Source organism: Hippichthys cyanospilos, chromosome 14 (genome assembly GCF_059441005.1).
Source record: "Hippichthys cyanospilos isolate Australia breed blue-spotted pipefish chromosome 14, RoL_Hcya_1.0, whole genome shotgun sequence".
Lineage (NCBI taxonomy): Eukaryota > Metazoa > Chordata > Actinopteri > Syngnathiformes > Syngnathidae > Hippichthys > Hippichthys cyanospilos.
The window spans coordinates 16,047,675-16,065,478 of NC_142382.1; the positions used below are offsets into that span (position 1 = coordinate 16,047,675).

The 17,804-nt window shown below is 37.5% G+C and overlaps 1 protein-coding gene across 2 annotated transcripts in view; it reads left to right on the top strand.

The window, feature by feature from the left end:
- Positions 1–17,804, top strand: part of LOC148413155 (leucine-rich repeat and fibronectin type-III domain-containing protein 2) — a 143,983-nt gene that overhangs the window by 117,380 nt on the left and 8,799 nt on the right. For both annotated transcript variants that reach the window (XM_088433715.1, XM_088433717.1), the window contains one exon: positions 11,358–12,754. In XM_088433715.1, the coding sequence (XP_088289841.1) occupies positions 11,379–12,754 (1,376 nt within the window). In that variant the 5' untranslated portion in view covers positions 11,358–11,378. The remainder of the gene's footprint in view (positions 1–11,357; positions 12,755–17,804) is intronic.

Here is a 17,804-nt window from a genome sequence, read left to right on the forward strand (position 1 = left end):
CAGACAGACAGACAGATGCAAACCAAGGAATCGAGAAGTTGTTTTTTTTTTTTTTTGTAACCAGAACAAAATGTAAATGTATACAATGATACAGAAAATTCAACACATTCAACAGTACAATTTACATGATGACTACTTTGGTGCACTGAGGACAGAAACAATAAGAAACATTGATTTAATCTGCCTGCTGTTTAAACTTCAATCTTCTGAGCAACCATACTAGTCCTAAGATGAACAGAGGCCCAGCAATGATACATTTGTTACTCCAAATGACCTTGCTCTCCAAAAAGAATGACTTGTGCTAGTTCACCAAAAGATTAAGCAATTGAGGTGGTCAAGCGTTATCACTTATTATTGCCTTTTTTTATAGTAAGAAGGTTTACACAATTGGTGAATGATTCTTTTTTTTTTAATAAACTATTCAGTCTAAATTCATCATAGCACAGGGGATATGTTTAACATCAGCCATCAGTACGCTTCAGTACCACACTGCTGTGGTCTACAGATACTTTTTGTCTTCAATAAAAACATTTAAAAAGTACCCTATTGGAACCTTTTTCTTAATTGAAGCCACTATTGGTACTGAGAGATCTGTTTGTCTTTGTGATCAATTAAATTGTGTATTCTGCTACATTAGGTTGTTACAGTATCTCGCCAACTTGCAAATTACAATTAACTTGCCATTTAAAGCTGTTATTCATAAGTATGTGCTGTACCTGCTGAAGGAGTTTAAACCATTTGTAGGCACAAACTGCTACCAACAACACCATTTTGATTAGTGAAAATGAGTGGCAGGTAAAGCTGAGAAACCACTTGCCACAGTACTTACATGAGTCAAAATGTTGTTGTTTTTTGGACAAAAAAGGAACAGTATAAAGACAAGTTTAAATGATTATTTCACATGCAGCACATTTGCAATATATCATTGAAGTCTTTACTATTAATTATGTTGAGTTCCCTTTTCCCAGTTGTTTTTAACTAGTCCAATTGAATGTTTAACTCTTGACGTTTAGGGCTTCATATCATTTTAAAACCATTCCTTATGAAAGGACCTGATAAGCAAAAAAAATGTGTTTAGCACAATAAAAAAATGATCATTGATCAATTTAAGTGGGAAACTCAAACATTTTGACAAAAGTCTCCTGTACCCCCAGATCCAAGAAATACAGCATATTTATCATCCTTTTTAAAATTGCAGTCCCTACAGTAAACCACAAGTAAGTGGTGGCCTTTTGGAAAGCAATTCCTTCACCATGGTCCTAAATGTTCAAAAAGGTTAAAGAATGGAAATACTGGTGAATCCTACTCTGGTATTCAGATTTATTATAGAGTACTTTAGCCGGCAGGATGGCATGTTGTTTTTTTTTTTTTTTTACTTTGCTTTAAAACATTGTAAGCAAACATTCTTGACACACATTAAGGCCAAGACTGCTCAGTATTCGAGCACACAAATCACAATAAAGCTGAGGCTAAAGTTTTTTTTTTTTTTTTTTTAACTTCATTTGATTTGTTATTTTGCCCTAAGTGTTGTGACTGCTTTTGCCCTCTGCCAATTACTACTTGCAGGGCTCCAAATTTAATGGATTTTTTTTCTCTTGATAATTATTCCTAAAGATGTTTGTGTTAGCGCTTTATAAATAATGCCTGCGATGAAAACAACAAAATGTTGGTATGATATGAATTTAAAATAATGGCAAAATGAAAAGCCACATTTTGATAATATCGCCTGTGAGTCAAATTAGCATTCTGCAGCAAACGCATCAGTGCAAGTGAGCAGTATGTATCATCTACTAAACAGCAGGTCGCCGTAATTTTCAGAGATACCAACGACTGTGCCAGCAGCGTGATTATGACATGAATCCTGCAGATGGACAAACAGACTGTGAGTGGAGTTTAATTTTTGTTCAGCTACTTCCATAATTTAGGTTGCTCTGCCATCTGATCATTCCTAAGAAGAAGTCGAATGGTATTTCTCAGTCATTTTCTCAGTCTGTGATGCTGGTCTTTTTTTTTTTTTTTTTTAAATTTACAAGCAGCCTATTTGTAATACATATTCATTTTCTGCTCTAAACTTAGCTATGTTATTGCCCTGGAAAGTGTCCTGCTTATGGCAACAATCAAGCAGGGTTTTTCTGGTGGGAATAAAATGTCCTCAAAACTCTACACATATACAAGATACCTGCAAAACACAACATTTGTCAAAGCATTTCACACACGCTGTGTGAGTGTGAAGCATTATCAAATTCATGAACGAATAACATTTTTGTAAAGAATGACCTGTGGTAGCTACACAGCCATCATTCAGGTTTTGGGTGTTATATGATGGGGGTCAAGAAAAGTCAGCGGGAGGCTTTTGGCCTATTCTGGCACATAGAACATAGATCATACGCCAAGGCGACTTAGTGCTAAGGCTGAAATAAAGTCATTCTTTTTTCCTTTTCTTTGATTTACTGAACATATAAACACATATTGTATTGAAATAAAACAAAAAAAAGTTCAATACATATGAATTACTATAAGTGCAGTTGAACTGTATTTCTATAAATACTGTAAAATAACGGGGGGGAAAAAAATCATGTGAACCAGTACAGGAGAATTATATACCAGTGTATTGTATTTAACCCAAATATAGAAAAGAGATATCCATTATTGATGCAAATGAAGCATGAAGGTATTTTACAATTATTCAGGTTTACATTTGTCGGTATCGTTGTAGCATTGTATATTTGACAACTTTTTAAACACAGAAGAGATTACACTTTTTCAGTTTGTTTTCATAATTATTCCGCAGTTGAACACCTTTTACTGAAAAAAACATTTGCTTAAGTTGGTTCTTTGTTTATATATACACACACCTTTGCCTCTTAGGTCGTAACAACTTTCTCTAATTCATTGAAGTTAACAGAGATTTAAAATGACTGAACTTTAAAATGACTGAAGTGCCAGTTTACTTGTTCATAAAAAGACCATTCACCGCATAACACATTATTACTTGGGAAAGCCATATCAAATAAGTATGTTAACATCAATTGTCTTTGACGTAAAGTCAAAAGTTAGCCAGTCAGCAATGTTCAGTGTTGGACAAACCATTAAAAACCAATCACACATTTCAAACACACCATTGATTTTAATTATGAATGGTAAGGAACTGGTACCAATTACCATTTGGCAAGTATGTTAAAATATATTCATATTCACGTTCAAACATATTTAAAATTTCATAGAATACTTGCAAGTATATGACAACACCTTTGCTAGTCAAAAATGTTTAGTCCATTAGATGTGCTCATAATTGTGAATATAATGTGAGCCATTCATTCATAAAAACAAGAAACATCTACCTGAACGCATTCATTTTCTTTTTAGTGGTGCTCAAATTAGAGTATATGGCATTACAAAAAGGCATAACCATTCAACGATATATATGTTTGTATCTGTGTGTGTGTGTTTTGTTACGAGTTAGTTACGTGTTGTTACAAGCCGTAACAACTCTCTTTGCTGAATTGCCAAAGGTGATGGCAGCCGTCTTCTTAGGTTCGCCTCGTCCTTAATGTAGCGAACGGTGGATTCGTTTACTCCCAAATGGTGGGCCACGGCCGTGTAACTTCTCCCTTCGAGAAGTATCACTTTCTCAGCAATTGTCATTGGTTTTTGTTGGCGTTTAGGCTCAGTACAAGCCTTCGCGGGAGCAGCGAGGGTTTACAGTATCTATATATATATATATATATATATATATATATATATATATATATATATATATATATATATATATATATATATATATATATATATATATAGAGAGAGAGAGAGAGAGAGAGATACGTATATATATATATATATATATATGAGAGAGAGAGAGGGAGAGACTGGCTGTAACATTATGCAACCTTTGAGCACAAGTTTATATTTCACAGTTTAATTCTGTTTTATTTGACGATAATGAACATGTTTTTGAATTCTATTGAATTAATTTGGGGTGACTGAGGGTTTGATCATAAGCAGGTGTAGACACACACCAAGGCTACTTGAACTTTGTCCCACACCGATTGTAGCGCATGTAGACAACCAATCATTCGTATTCGCACACCATCTCATTCAACCTAACATACTGTACATGTTTTTGGAGAATGAGAGGAAATTATAGTACCGCAGAAAACCAGCGCAAGCTAAGCGATAACATACAAATTCCACACGGGAAGGCAGCAGTCTGGAATCCAACTGTCAACTTCAGAACTGTAATAACCACTTGTCCACCTTGTCTCTTCATACAAGTAGATCCCCAATGAGATACAATTTTGTGTGTCAACCCCCACATAGAGTGCAAGTTTTCTCGTGAAAAAGTTTCACCAGGCTGTTGGCCTGTGACGTCTTATCAAAGTTTAAGAACAGAAAGAGAGATGAAAGACGTCGACAAGTCTACTTGACTGCAGTCTGTGCGCATACCTTACTTCAGAGATTACAGCAGTGTATCTCACTGGTTACCCTAGTGTGTTGAAGGATTCTTGATTTTGCCAAAATAAAAACAGAATCAAACCACACACAAAATAGATCAAAATAGTATTTCCCATCTGATGCTTTGGGCTCATTTATCATATGGCTGTTGCTACCAAGGGATGAAGATGCTCTCAACGAACACCTCATCTCCCACATGGTGAACACTATATATAGAGCTGTTGTTTAACAGATGGTAATGCAGCTTTTCAGGCCTGATTTTCAACAAAACACTTTGCACTCTGCTCTTGACAAACTAAAAGTGCTCCTTAAAACAGGTCATACATTGTTGCCATTTTTAACAACACTGCTGCATAAATATTTTGGCACTATTTGAAGGGATTTCACAATTGTACAGTCAAGTAAACCATATTGTAGAAATACTTTCCATGAATTCTCTTCCTAGTAATCTGTTTTCCCTTCTTGAAATAAACACACAGCTATAGAAATGATTTTCATGTTGATTTTATTTTCACAAATCATTGCATTGATATGTTGCTGCCCTTTGAAATTGGCATCGCTCATAGTAAAAATGCTCATTCCAACAGTCAGACCTGGTTGAACAGGAATACACATATATTGTAGATTAGTTGAGTCAAATTTACAAGACTGCACATGATTTATAAAATGTTTGCTTCACAAAGTGAGACACCTGGAGCATGTTGATAACAATACACAGGAGTACAAAACAATCTGATTCAATTAATCAGTGGTATACTTTTCTGTATGTCATACCATAAAGACTACCCTATAAAGATGTGGCATTACTCAATACACAGGCCAGTGTTGTGACCAATGAATCTCCATTGGAGCTTGTTTTATTTTTTTTCCTTAGGTCCACTGGATACCTTCTACTTTTTATGCATTTTAGGAAATGAATAATGAAAACTGATCAGAGTCATTTAGAGTTTTTCAGTTCAGTAGTGGAAAATGAAAACTGTAGCCTTCCCTCCAAAAGCTTTCTACCTTGTGCCTTTTACATAATGATTGGAGCTCACCACCATGTAAATCACTAAGATTATCACCAGAACAAGCAACAAAGGTCCTACATTTTCCTGTCAGGCTTAACAGGATGTTGAAATTGTGTGTCATATTGGATGTTCCAAGTGTATTTGTAGTGATGTTTAATATTTCACATAGTAAAGCTTTTCATGTAGGGGAAAACATTGTCCTAGACCATCCATCCAGCCATCCATCCATCCATTTTGTATAGCCGCTCAGTATGCAGACGACACCCTGAACTGGCTGCCAGCCAATTGCCGCAAACACCCACTCACATGCAAGGACAATTTAGAATGCCCAATAGACCTTTCATGCATGTTTTTCGAATGTGGAAGGAAACATTAGTGCCTGAAGAGAACCCACGTGGGCATGGGGAGACTATGCAAACTCCACACATAAAAGCCATAGTGAGCTGGAATAGAACTCGGGACTCTGAACTGTGAGGCTAAGCACTCCTCCAATGTCCCACCTGTCCTAGGTCAATTGTTTGAAAAATTTCTCACTTCCTGGAAGCTTAATGTGTTTTTTTAACAGTGCATCATAAATCAAGCATGCAATTACAGTTGAACAAACAGACAGGTGTGATGAGACCTTGACTTATATTTAATTAATATGGTTATAAATACTTTCATTGAAACCGTTACCTTCACAGGCAACGATATTTTATTTCTTGTAAAAACAGTAAAAAGTGAAATTAATGTTGTTGAATTTTGGTGGGGTATATCCAATTCAACAGTGTCTTTGTACAAAATTTCCAAAGACGAAAGTTACATTTTCTTCAATGGTGCTCAGGATTTTAGGACTCTTTGATACCATGCAAGCATCACCGTGAGGGGTGTCTGAAGGTGCACCAAAGCAAATGCGTTTAATGAGACTATTAGTCTGCACCATGTTCTATCAGTACACTTGAGCGGTTTGCACTTATTTAAGTATGTCATGTAATTACGTAGCTCTATTTATAGAATGTGGATGGAAAAAAATAACATGAAATTAAGGGTTTGGTTTACTCAAGGTCTGTGTTTACTAAAACAGACATGGAAGTTGGTCTACACGTGGTGCATGGCCAGCCAGCCAAGTCTAACCAATAGGCAATATTGTCGTGCTCTCTTTTGATGCACTTTTGGAGGGGTACATGCAAATTCGGAATCATTCAGAATTCATGAATTCAATGCACGCAGTGTGATTTATTAAACCAGAGATGATCTGCGATGGCCGATTTAGTATCTTCAAACAATGCATCTGAAAGCCGAGCCAGCATAGTGAAGTAAAAATGAGAAGCGATGAAAAGGAACATGGGAAAGCATCTTTTGAAATACCCGAAACAAAAAGTTTTGAGCAAAGTCTTGCAAAGAACGGATCGAGACGTTAAATTCCCACACACTTAGATTAGAATGAGTCTACTTACACAAACTGTGGGTTTGTGCTGGTGACCCATGAAATAAGGCATCTACGTGGACAGACGTTTCCTTTATGACAAAGATAAAGGCTTCTGTCCTTAACACACCTGATTCAAATGGGTAACTCACCAGGCAAGCACCGCAGGAACTTGAAACGATTGCAATTATTTAATTCGGGTATGTTTGAGAGAGAAGCATTAAGTGTTTGACACATACAATGTGCTCTATGAATTTTGTTAGAAGTATTCATGACAATAAATTACACTATACAGGGGGTCCTCGGTTTACGACGGTCTCGCCTTATGATGTTTCAAGGTTACGAACGCGCCGTAAAAATGTCAACAATTGCGAAAGGCCATCACCATGGAGGTTAAATTACACATCATTAAGGGGTCGAAAAACGGTGAAACGCCTACCAACATTGGCTGTTTCCAAGATAAGGAATTCTTCCCTTTTTTTTAATTCATCAAACATTATTTAATTTTTACTTTAATTCATATGGTTTCTATGTCATTTGATACATTTTATTACGTGTAGAACAATCTATTTACTTCAATATATTTTTTTTAATTTTAAATTTTTTACTATTTTATTTATTAGTCGTATGGCGTTCCGACTTACACTAAAATCCTGGTTACACACCGCTTCTTAAGAACGGATCAACCTCATAAGTTAAGGAAACCCTGTATTACCAAAAGTATTAGCTCACCTGCATTGACTTGAATACGAAGTTAAGTGCTATCCCATTTGGAACCTATAGGGTTCAATATGATGTCGGTCCGCCTTTTGCAGCTATTATGGCTTCAACTAAGAGTGGCTGGCCCATTCGTTCACAAATGTCTGTAGAAACGGTTTGAATGCCTAGGTGCTTGGTTTTATATACGTGTGACCAGATCAAGTAATTAGGACACCTGATTCTGATGATATGGATGGGTAGAAACTGTTTGTCATATAGTATGGATTGTACATATTATGACTTGTGTTCACTGAGGTTGTTGTATATATGGCTTTGCATGCCACACCGAAAGATCCGTGCAGAATATGCACTGTTAAGAACAACTTAGTGCACAGCCTCAAATTATGTGGCATGTCATCTCGACCAGCTCTTTGTAGTTGAAAAGACCAAGATATTGTCACAGAGCTGAAATAACTGAAAAAAAAACGTTGGTTAATAGAATATAATATACAATATTTAGGATTTTTTTGACATTACCTTTCATCTCGTGAGAAAATCTTATTTACTGATGTTGCAAGCTTGAAATTTAAGCAACTGCAGCAATCACACTATCTTTACAGTGTGTCCTTTCCTCTAATGCACCATAACGCTGGATGTTCCTGTTGGTATTTCACCAGCAGGCTTGACCTTTGCCTTGACCATCGTAGATGGTGTTTGAGCCTCGCAAAAGGCCGCTAGTAAATGGATGGAGACCTTAAACATCCTGCGCGGTTCTTATTGCTTTGTGTGGAGAACCCATACTCAGGAAAGGTCATCTTTTTCCTCTCAGATGGTCTTACTCCAGGACATAATGCATTTGATCAAATTTAAATGGGAATTGTTCAATGATTTTAATGCTTCATATTTCTTTTTTTCTGTTGTGGACTTATTAAGATAATGCATCATTAATTTGTTTTGGTACTTTGTGTGTGGGTTTTGGTATTAAAGATTCAAGAAAAACTCTTGGATGCAGCCTTACGAGGGATAGCTTTTTACTGATATAGGTGTCAGATACTGTATGTGTGGCTCATTTTCATTTTTTTTTTTTTTTGGGGGGGGGGGGAGGGGGGGGTTATTGCATATTCTATTAAAAATATTGTGTTTTCACAAACACACTATCCAATCAAAAGGGATGTTGTTGCAGCAATCAGGCGATCAACAGAAGTTTGCTCATATAGGGTTCCAGCACATTTGATAACTATCAATTCCATTTTTGTTGACCCTGGTTTCCATAGTTCTCTTTTAAAATAAATAGAGACTTTGTGTTCGATGAGTAAATAGTTGTGTATCATTTTGAATGTTTATTATATGTCGCTGTGTGGCCAACTGTTAACTATGCTATCCAACCTACATGGTCAGATGTGTGTACGTCAGAGTTAACGCCCGACAAGCTGTACAATTAATAGGGTTTAATGGATGACATAGAGGCGTGAAACGACATGCAGCAGAGGACGGATGGCTTTGCCAAGGCCATTAATCCCTGATAATTATATACCTCCAATCCAAGTGCATTAACGTAGTGCTTCTTAATTATGTTTTGCCTTTTTTAACATTAACAAAAGAAAAGCACAATAAACCAACTTTCACCAATTGTTTTTACAGCGCTTGTACGGGTTGCAGCTTAGTATAAAACTGAAAAAAAAAATCAAGTGCATCAAAATGCCTAAAACCAAGAATTAAAAAAAAAAAAAAAGAAAATTCCTTTTTTATTGCAATTACACTTCACATGACAAAAACAAAGCCTTCACCCCCACCCCGCCATCACCTGAGAAGCATTGCATTAAACCCTTTAAGTCCTTCTCAATGAATGGTGTGGGCATTGCCAGGGGGCTTGGATGACCCCAGGGAATATGGTTTGCTCTACCATCTGACATGTAATTGCAATAAAACAAGGAATGGCATTCTTTTTTTTTTCAGGCACTTTGATGCATTTATTTTTGTTTCCTGTTTTAGACTAACCTGTATAAATTATTTAAAAGTATATATAGCAGTTAACGAGTTTTGAAAATTAATTTGTATTGCTTTTTTCTTGTTTTAATGTAATAAAGGACACAGTTTTATGTATACATATACGTTTTTATAGCCAATATTCTTATTCATAATACGCACAGTAAGTGGTGAGGTGCACGAAAAGTTCTCTCCTCACATGCTCATCAAAATAAAATTGAGAAGCACTGCATTATGCCATGGTCACTTGACAGTGAAACTAATTAATGATACTACTTTTCATCATGCCTAGCCTATGGTAGTCAAAATGCAATGTTTTTACTAAAATACATATTTTCATAGAGATTGTTTAGAAAATGGATGAGTGGGATTGGTGAAACTTCTTTTTCCTTACAATACCTGAGGGCTTGACCACCTAAGTATGAAGTCATTCCAATCCCATAATTTGCTACACTCTATCACTTTAAGATAAATATATTTTATGGTGATAGAAGGGGTCTGGTTGAGGATAAGAGTGCAATCGCTTGTAAGTGTATTAATGATCAATTATTCCAATATTTGCTTCCAATAAAACCATTGTAGACTAATCCAGCACCATGTTGTAAAGTAATTGCTGATCACATGTGCTTTCAAAGATTTAAAGGAGGTTTTATTGTCACATGTACTACTGTATAATACTATTTCACATGCAGGAGCTTCACATGCAGTACTTTTGTATCCCAATTCAGAAGACATTACTCAAGGCTGCAGTTGCACGTGAGGCTCGCTGGATGACCAGAGCAAACTGACGTTTTTTTTTTTTTTTTTTTTATGCCCCCGTTTTTTGTCAACGAAATTCGAGGTGGTAGTGGTCACGTTTCATGGATGCCATGTCCAAGTTAACTTGAGACTTGAAGATGTTCTACCGTAACAAGTCATACAATCAGTGACTTCATTTGACTCAAGTCCAAGTCATTTGAATCGGGTCTTACTGCTTTTAATATCAGTCTGATATTTTCATCACAAACGCAGGCAGGCTGCAACAGAAAACAAATAACAGTAATAACTGCAGCAAATGAAATCCACATATCTTTCTGTGTAGCATATCTTTCCAATAGCTGCCCAACAAGGTGCCTGATGTAAAACACACAAAGTTCTACATCGAGTAGAACAGCCAGAAAATGCAGTAATAGTAGGGAAATAACAACAATTGCTTCTTTTGAAGTCCACCGTTCCTTCTTGTCTCTGTCTTTCAAAACAGAATGTACAACCACATTAATAAGCATCATGAAACAGCTTTTCTCGTAAAGCTAATTCAAAATTCCAACCCAAGGGGTCATAGAAGTTACATAATGTACAATAGATTTATAATAATCTCGGGTATTACAGCAATGAAACTCAACCCCAACCATGCTTATATGTGCCCAACACCTTTTTCCGAGGATACATCATTATATCTCCTAAGTATATGCATCAGTGAACCTCGGCTTCATTCATACCATCCTCATGTGATTTCTTACAACTCCATGCATTGCAAATTTGAGTCCATGCAAATTTTTGAATCTTTCTTGTTAATGAGGAAAAAAGAATGATAATGTGATAGCTCTTCAAAACAACTATGTTTGTCTACATAAGCTAAGCGTGTTAACTTGTGAAACTGTGTTTGTATACACAAGCCCACATATGAAGTGGTTTATGTTTCTATGGAAACCATTGTTAAGGAATTTGCTGTTATTATGAATGGAACTACTAGGATTATAAAAAGCCATCCTGTATGTCTTTGTCATAGATTCCTCAAATTAATATTGTTTTTATTATTTTTGCAGGTCTCCTTCATATGAACTAACATGGACAAAGGTGTCATCAGTCTCCTGCTGCTGGGAATTACGCTTACAATGGTCCATGCATGTCCCAAATACTGTGTGTGCCAGAACCTCTCAGAATCTCTGGGGACTCTTTGCCCTTCCAAAGGCCTTCTCTTTGTCCCGCCGGACATAGATCGGCACACTGTGGAGCTACGACTGGGCGGCAACTTTATCCTCAAGATAACCACTCAGGACTTTGCCAACATGACAGGTCTGGTAGACCTCACCCTGTCCCGCAACACTATCGGCAGTATCCAGCCTTTTTCCTTCATTGACCTGGAGACCCTGAGATCTCTTCACCTTGACACCAACAGATTGACTGAGCTGGGGCCAGATGACCTCCGAGGTCTGATCAACCTGCAGCATCTGATCCTCAACAATAATCAACTGAGTCGCATCTCCAAAGCAGCCTTTGATGATGTGTTGCTGACACTGGAAGATCTGGACTTGTCATACAACAACCTACGCAGTGTGCCTTGGGAAGCCATCCGCAAGATGGTCAACCTCCATCAGATGAGTCTGGACCATAATCTCATCTCCTTTATTGCAGAGGGGACGTTTACCGATTTAGAAAAACTGGCTCGTTTGGACCTTACTTCCAACCGTCTGCAGAAGCTCCCACCGGACCCTATCTTTGCACGCTCCCAAACTAGCATCGGCATGAGTACTCCATACATACCTCCGCTATCTCTAAGCTTTGGTGGAAATCCATTGCACTGCAACTGTGAGGTGCTTTGGCTTCGGAGGCTCGAGCGAGAAGATGACATGGAAACATGTGCTTCTCCTACAAGCGTAAAGGGACGCTACTTTTGGTCTGTCCAAGAGGAGGAATTTGTTTGTGAGCCTCCACTCATTACACAGCATACAAACAAACTGCTTGTGCTAGAAGGCCAAACTGCTAGTCTTCGCTGCAAAGCAGTTGGTGATCCAATGCCAACTGTGCACTGGGTTGCCCCCGACGACCGACTGATCAGCAATTCTTCTCGGGCAACTTTATATGAAAACGGCACCCTTGATATTACAATCACAACATCCAAGGATTATGGAACCTTTACATGCATAGCTGCAAATGCCGCTGGGGAATCCACGGCCTCCATTGAGCTGTCAATTATTCAGCTCCCTCACCTGACAAACGGTACAAACCGCACCGCCCAGTCTAAGTCTGGTCTTTCAGACATAACTAGCTCAACCAAGATCAGTAAAGGGGAGCCTAAAACTCTGCCTGAGAATGTGGTATCGGTCTCAGAAGTGTCTTCAGCTTCAGCCCTGATTAAGTGGACTGTAGGCAAATCAACACCAAAGGTCAAAATGTATCAACTTCAGTACAATTGCTCTGAAGATGAAGTTCTCATTTACAGGTAAGAATTTTGAATACAATTACATGATAAGCAAGCAACCTCAGTTTTCAAAGTAGCTAACAGAATATGCTTAAAGTAGTTACTATGCTGGGAAAAAATATGTTCAGTTCTTGGCCAAGTGCATTAGGAAACGTGAAGCTATCAATTTAATTTCACTTGTTTTTTTCTTTATCACCCCCCCCCCCCCCAAGCTGTTAATTAAAAATAAACAAGAAAGGTTCACAAACGTCAATAGTACATTAAACATTAGCTAGGAGACTGCAATTGGAGATCTCTGCGCACTGTGCTCACACATTTCACATGACAAAGCAATATCAAGCAATAACATTTAAGTAAGATAGTTACATTGAAAAAAAGAAAACAGATGGATCAAATTTTATTCATCCCAAGATGTAAAGTTAAAGTAGCACAGTGTCAAATACATCCAAGACATTCCCCTGTGTTTATAGCATCTATTCTTGTTGTGCTAATGCTTATAAAAGTGATCACAGTGTTTCTTTCTCAAAAGTCAGTATCCCCCTGGACTGTTGTGGCTCTGTGCACTTGAACATATCAAACATGTTCCCTTGGGAATACCATGCCTTGGAATACTACGAGAAGTGGATGTGTCAAATCAATTACACGCGTTTAAAGTGGAACCCCACATAGTTACACATTCGGCCACTAGGAGTGGCTTATCAGCTTAAAAAAAATTAGATATAAATATTTATGATATCAATGATGTTGGTTTTTTATTTGTGTAATAGTTTTGAAATTTGAATTTGGCTTTTGAGGTCTACAGAAGAAACTCTGAAATTACAGTCGAGATGATCTTTTTTGTTCAATCAATTGAGCGTTGCTCGGACACCATACAACCCAATCAGAAAGAGTGCATTTAAAAGTCAACGTCTGTTTGGAATTGCCCCTCTGAAAATGTCTGTACACAAGAAAAAAGAAGTTGCAGCTTTTTAAAAATTCGACTTGTCATGACTACAAAATGTTGTTGTCAATATTCTTTCATGTCGTTTCATACAAATCTTGCTTCAAGCACAAAATTGCTTCTTGGAACTTGAAGTTTGCTCCTCCAAAAATTACTTCTACACAAAGAAAATGCCTTGGTATAACACTCTTTGCAAACCATTTTGTTCTAATTTTTTTTTCTTTTAACATTTCATGCAATGCACCAACATTGGGTTTTGTCAATAGATTAAAATGTTCTCTAACACAGTTGTAAAAACTAACAAATAAAATTAGGAATAAATAGTTCAAATGCAGCTCCTCCTCACTCTGGCCTTCCTGTGTGGAGTTTGCATGTTTTTCTCGATCCTGCTTGGATTCTCTCTGGGCACTCCGTCTTCCTCCCACATTCCAAAAACATGCATGGTAGATACATTGGGCACTCTAAATTGTCCATAGGTGTGATTGGCTGTGAGAATGGTTGTGTGTCCCTGTGTTCCCTGCTATTGGCTGGCAACCAGTTCAAGGTGGCGCCACCTTCTGCCCGGAGACGGCTAGGATAGGTACCAGCAAGCCGGGACCCTAGTGAGGATAAGTGGCTATAGAACATGGATGGGTAGATAGTTTAAATGCAACCCTAAACAAATAGTGCATCATTACTTCATTGCATGACACACATGTATTTGGGACAGACTACCTGCTCACAATAGTTTTGCTGCAGAAGGAAAAAAGCAAGGGTTCCGAGGGGATAGGATGGGTCTGTATCTAATAGTAGTCTGACTGGCCTCTCAATGGAGTTAACTGACAATCACTTATCAGCGGTGAGCTTGCATTTTAAAAGGCTGGTAAACCACTCTCTAACCTTTTCTTAACGCTTTAAAGTCCGCACCAAGAAAAAAACAATAGAAAAATTTTTTCTTTGCATTTTTTATATCCTTGGGGTATTAACAACAATATCCCCAACAATTTTTTTTAACATACCACACAATTTATTAATTATAGGCCTCTACCAAACGGTTGAGATGACTGTTCATGGTAAAAGTCAAAATACATTTGAAAATATCAAAAACATTTTGAAAAGTAAAAAAAAATGGCATTCTTTAGCAGAAATAAATCCTAATTGGCCATCTGTGTGGTGGATCAAACGCTCAACTGTCTTTTTTGGGAGTTTGACCCACTTTATTTTTCATGGTACGCTACGAACCACTGTTGGTTTGCATTCAAACACAGGAAAACATTGCATTTCTGGCATTTCCATCTTGACACCCCCTTTGGACAGAGGTTGCACCGCCCCCGCATGTCAGAGTGAAGTGGCAAATGTCCGCAGTTATCAAAACGCACATCCAGTTGCGGTTGTGAGGGTCTTGGGGTGTAGCGTTTCTTCTGCGATGACATGTGGGGTGGAGAGGAGGATGGCGGTCGGCCAACTTTGGATGCTGGCTTGTTGACTTTGTTCAGACTGTGGGCAATTGCCAGTCCGAACCTTTTCAGGGGCATTGTTTTATCTTTCAATAGGCCACAATCCCTCTTGTAGACCAGCCAGGCATTTGAGATGCAGAGATCAAAGATGTATCCAAACAGGGGAAAGTACCATCGCCTTGACTTGGCTGGGGTCTTGTACAAGTGTACCAGCATGTCAGAAAGATCAATGCCTCCCATATGTTATATTCAAGAATCAGTGATGGGCATGGGACGTCAATCTTTCTGTGGGCTTCTTTGCTCCACCGTTTGACCTTTGAGAGAGGCATGACCCACAGGCATTTATCAGAAGGTTGACACATTTGTTGTCAAACCATTTCACTGCGATCAACCCTTCAGCAGATCTGTAGTCAAAACCTCCACGTCCTTTCTTCATCAGGTCTTTGTCTGTCATCAAAGGAGCTCCACGGATACGGTTTGGCCGGACTGTGCCGATGCACTTGAGACCCAGGTTTGCGTGCAGGTTCTGGATCAACTCGAAACTGGTGAAACAGTTGTCACAGAAGATGACTGAAAGCCGTGGCAGTGCTATGGTTTTGCATAATGTTATCACCAGTTTGGCTCCTACAGATATAACAATATGTTCAATCATCTCATCAGTGAAGAGTGTCTTGAAATACTGGAAGGGTGTCTTCACAGCTTCAGGGAGTTCAAATCCTGCATCAGGCACTTGGGTTGCCTCAATGTCTTCATGCTTCCAGATTCTCTTAGTGCTTTGTTTTGGGCCTGAGGGTGGACTAGTGTCAGGGGTGTCTTCTTGCTCCTCCAAGGAAACAGTTTTTAGGCAGTTTTTACTTTTTCTCCTCTTCTTATGGAGTGGCAGTTTAGAGGATAAACTTGTTGAGGGAACCTCCTCCTCATCCATAGATTCAAAAGAAGTGTCCCCACAGTCTTCTGCTTGTATTGGCTGATAATCCGGATCATCAATTTGGTCATCATAATCACTCAGATCAGCATCAGAATCTTGAGGATTTTCTGGTACAAGGGCCAGAAGCGTGCGTGGCCTTGCACCATAAAATGTTTTAGTATCCATCAATTATTTTTCAAACAGAAAGGAAAATTATTAATTATGTACAGCTATAATGCTATTATGTCAGTATAACCATTTATATCAATTTGCCAGCAATAAATGATGAGAATTATTTTTTATTTCATAGCAAATTCTCAATTTTCATTGCATTAGCTTAGATTTGGTACCGTTATTATGAAATGTCAAATCAACCGTTTGGAAGAGCAAGTTTTTAAAAAATTATTTGACCCTCATAACACTTTTTTTTGTTGCAACAAGTTACATAAATCTGTTCTCTAAAACCTTTGCTACCATAATATGTAAAAACAATATGCTTACCTTCGAAATTTGCGCTAAACAGAGGCCTTACGTCAGGAGTGATTTTGTAGTTGATGACGTAGGGTCAGAAGGGGAAATGTAAAGGCATATTGTTTAAAGAAACATTGACATCTAGTGGATTTTTTTAGCGTTACACGCGTAATCCGAGCGGTAGAGTTGGCTCATTCAGGTTGAATTAAATTCGACACATTTTTCAATGAGATACAGGGACTCAAAATGTGCTCTACCAAATGGTTGAGCAGAACCTTAAAGGGATATAGTGTCATTTCAACAAAAACTAACTGTTCATCATACTTTAAACGCCCAGGGTTGTGAATGAAAAATTTCGTCATCGCCATCATTGGCAAAACAGCACTGGACTTTATGCATCTGTTTAATGCATGTTGTTTGTGGAGCCTGCCCAATGTTTTTTTTTTGTTTTTTGTTTTTTTTTTAAAGTTTTGCAGTGATCTAGAGCAGCAGTTCTCAAATGGGGGTAACCCATGCCCCTGGGGGTACTTGAAGGAACTCCTAAATAAAACAAACAAACATGATACTACCTATAAGAATTATTGAATTAATCAAAGTTACAAAACAAATGTTCATTAGGTTATTCAACTTCATTGTTTCAAAAATCCAGATTCTCCCCCATACTATCATGCTTCGACCCAACTTGTCACGTGCCACCTCTCATCACCTTTTAGTTAATGGTTTATTTCTATTTACTATGATCCCAAAAGAGGACACTTTGAGTTGAATAATTTTCTGTGGACAAACATTATAATTATTTATTTTGCAAACAAGTATGACACGTTATGTTATTTTTTCTGGGTAAATATTTATCATTAATTAACTTAATGACTTATTTTTGTGAACAGATCTCCACTGTCCTAAAGGGACACTTTGTTTATTTGTTTTTCTATGGACAAGTATGAATTTATAATTATTTCTTTTTGAGAGCAGGGCCAACACTTTAAGTTCATTATTTTATGTGGAAAAATATTTATCAATAAGTAAGTTACTGATTTATTTTGTTGAGCAGATCTCTACTGTAATCCCTAAAGAGGATGCTTTATGTTTAATATTTTCCTGTGGACAAATATTTATTTGTAATGATTTCTTTTTTAGGACAAGTCTGATTCTTTATGTTGATTATTTTCTGCGGGCAAATATTTATTACGAATGAAGTTTTTTTTTTTTTCAAATCTCATCTATGATCCAAAAGAGGACGCTTTATTGATTATAATTTGTGGACCAATACAATTGAAGTTTGAAAGGTTCTAAAATCTGATAAATCAGACACTGATG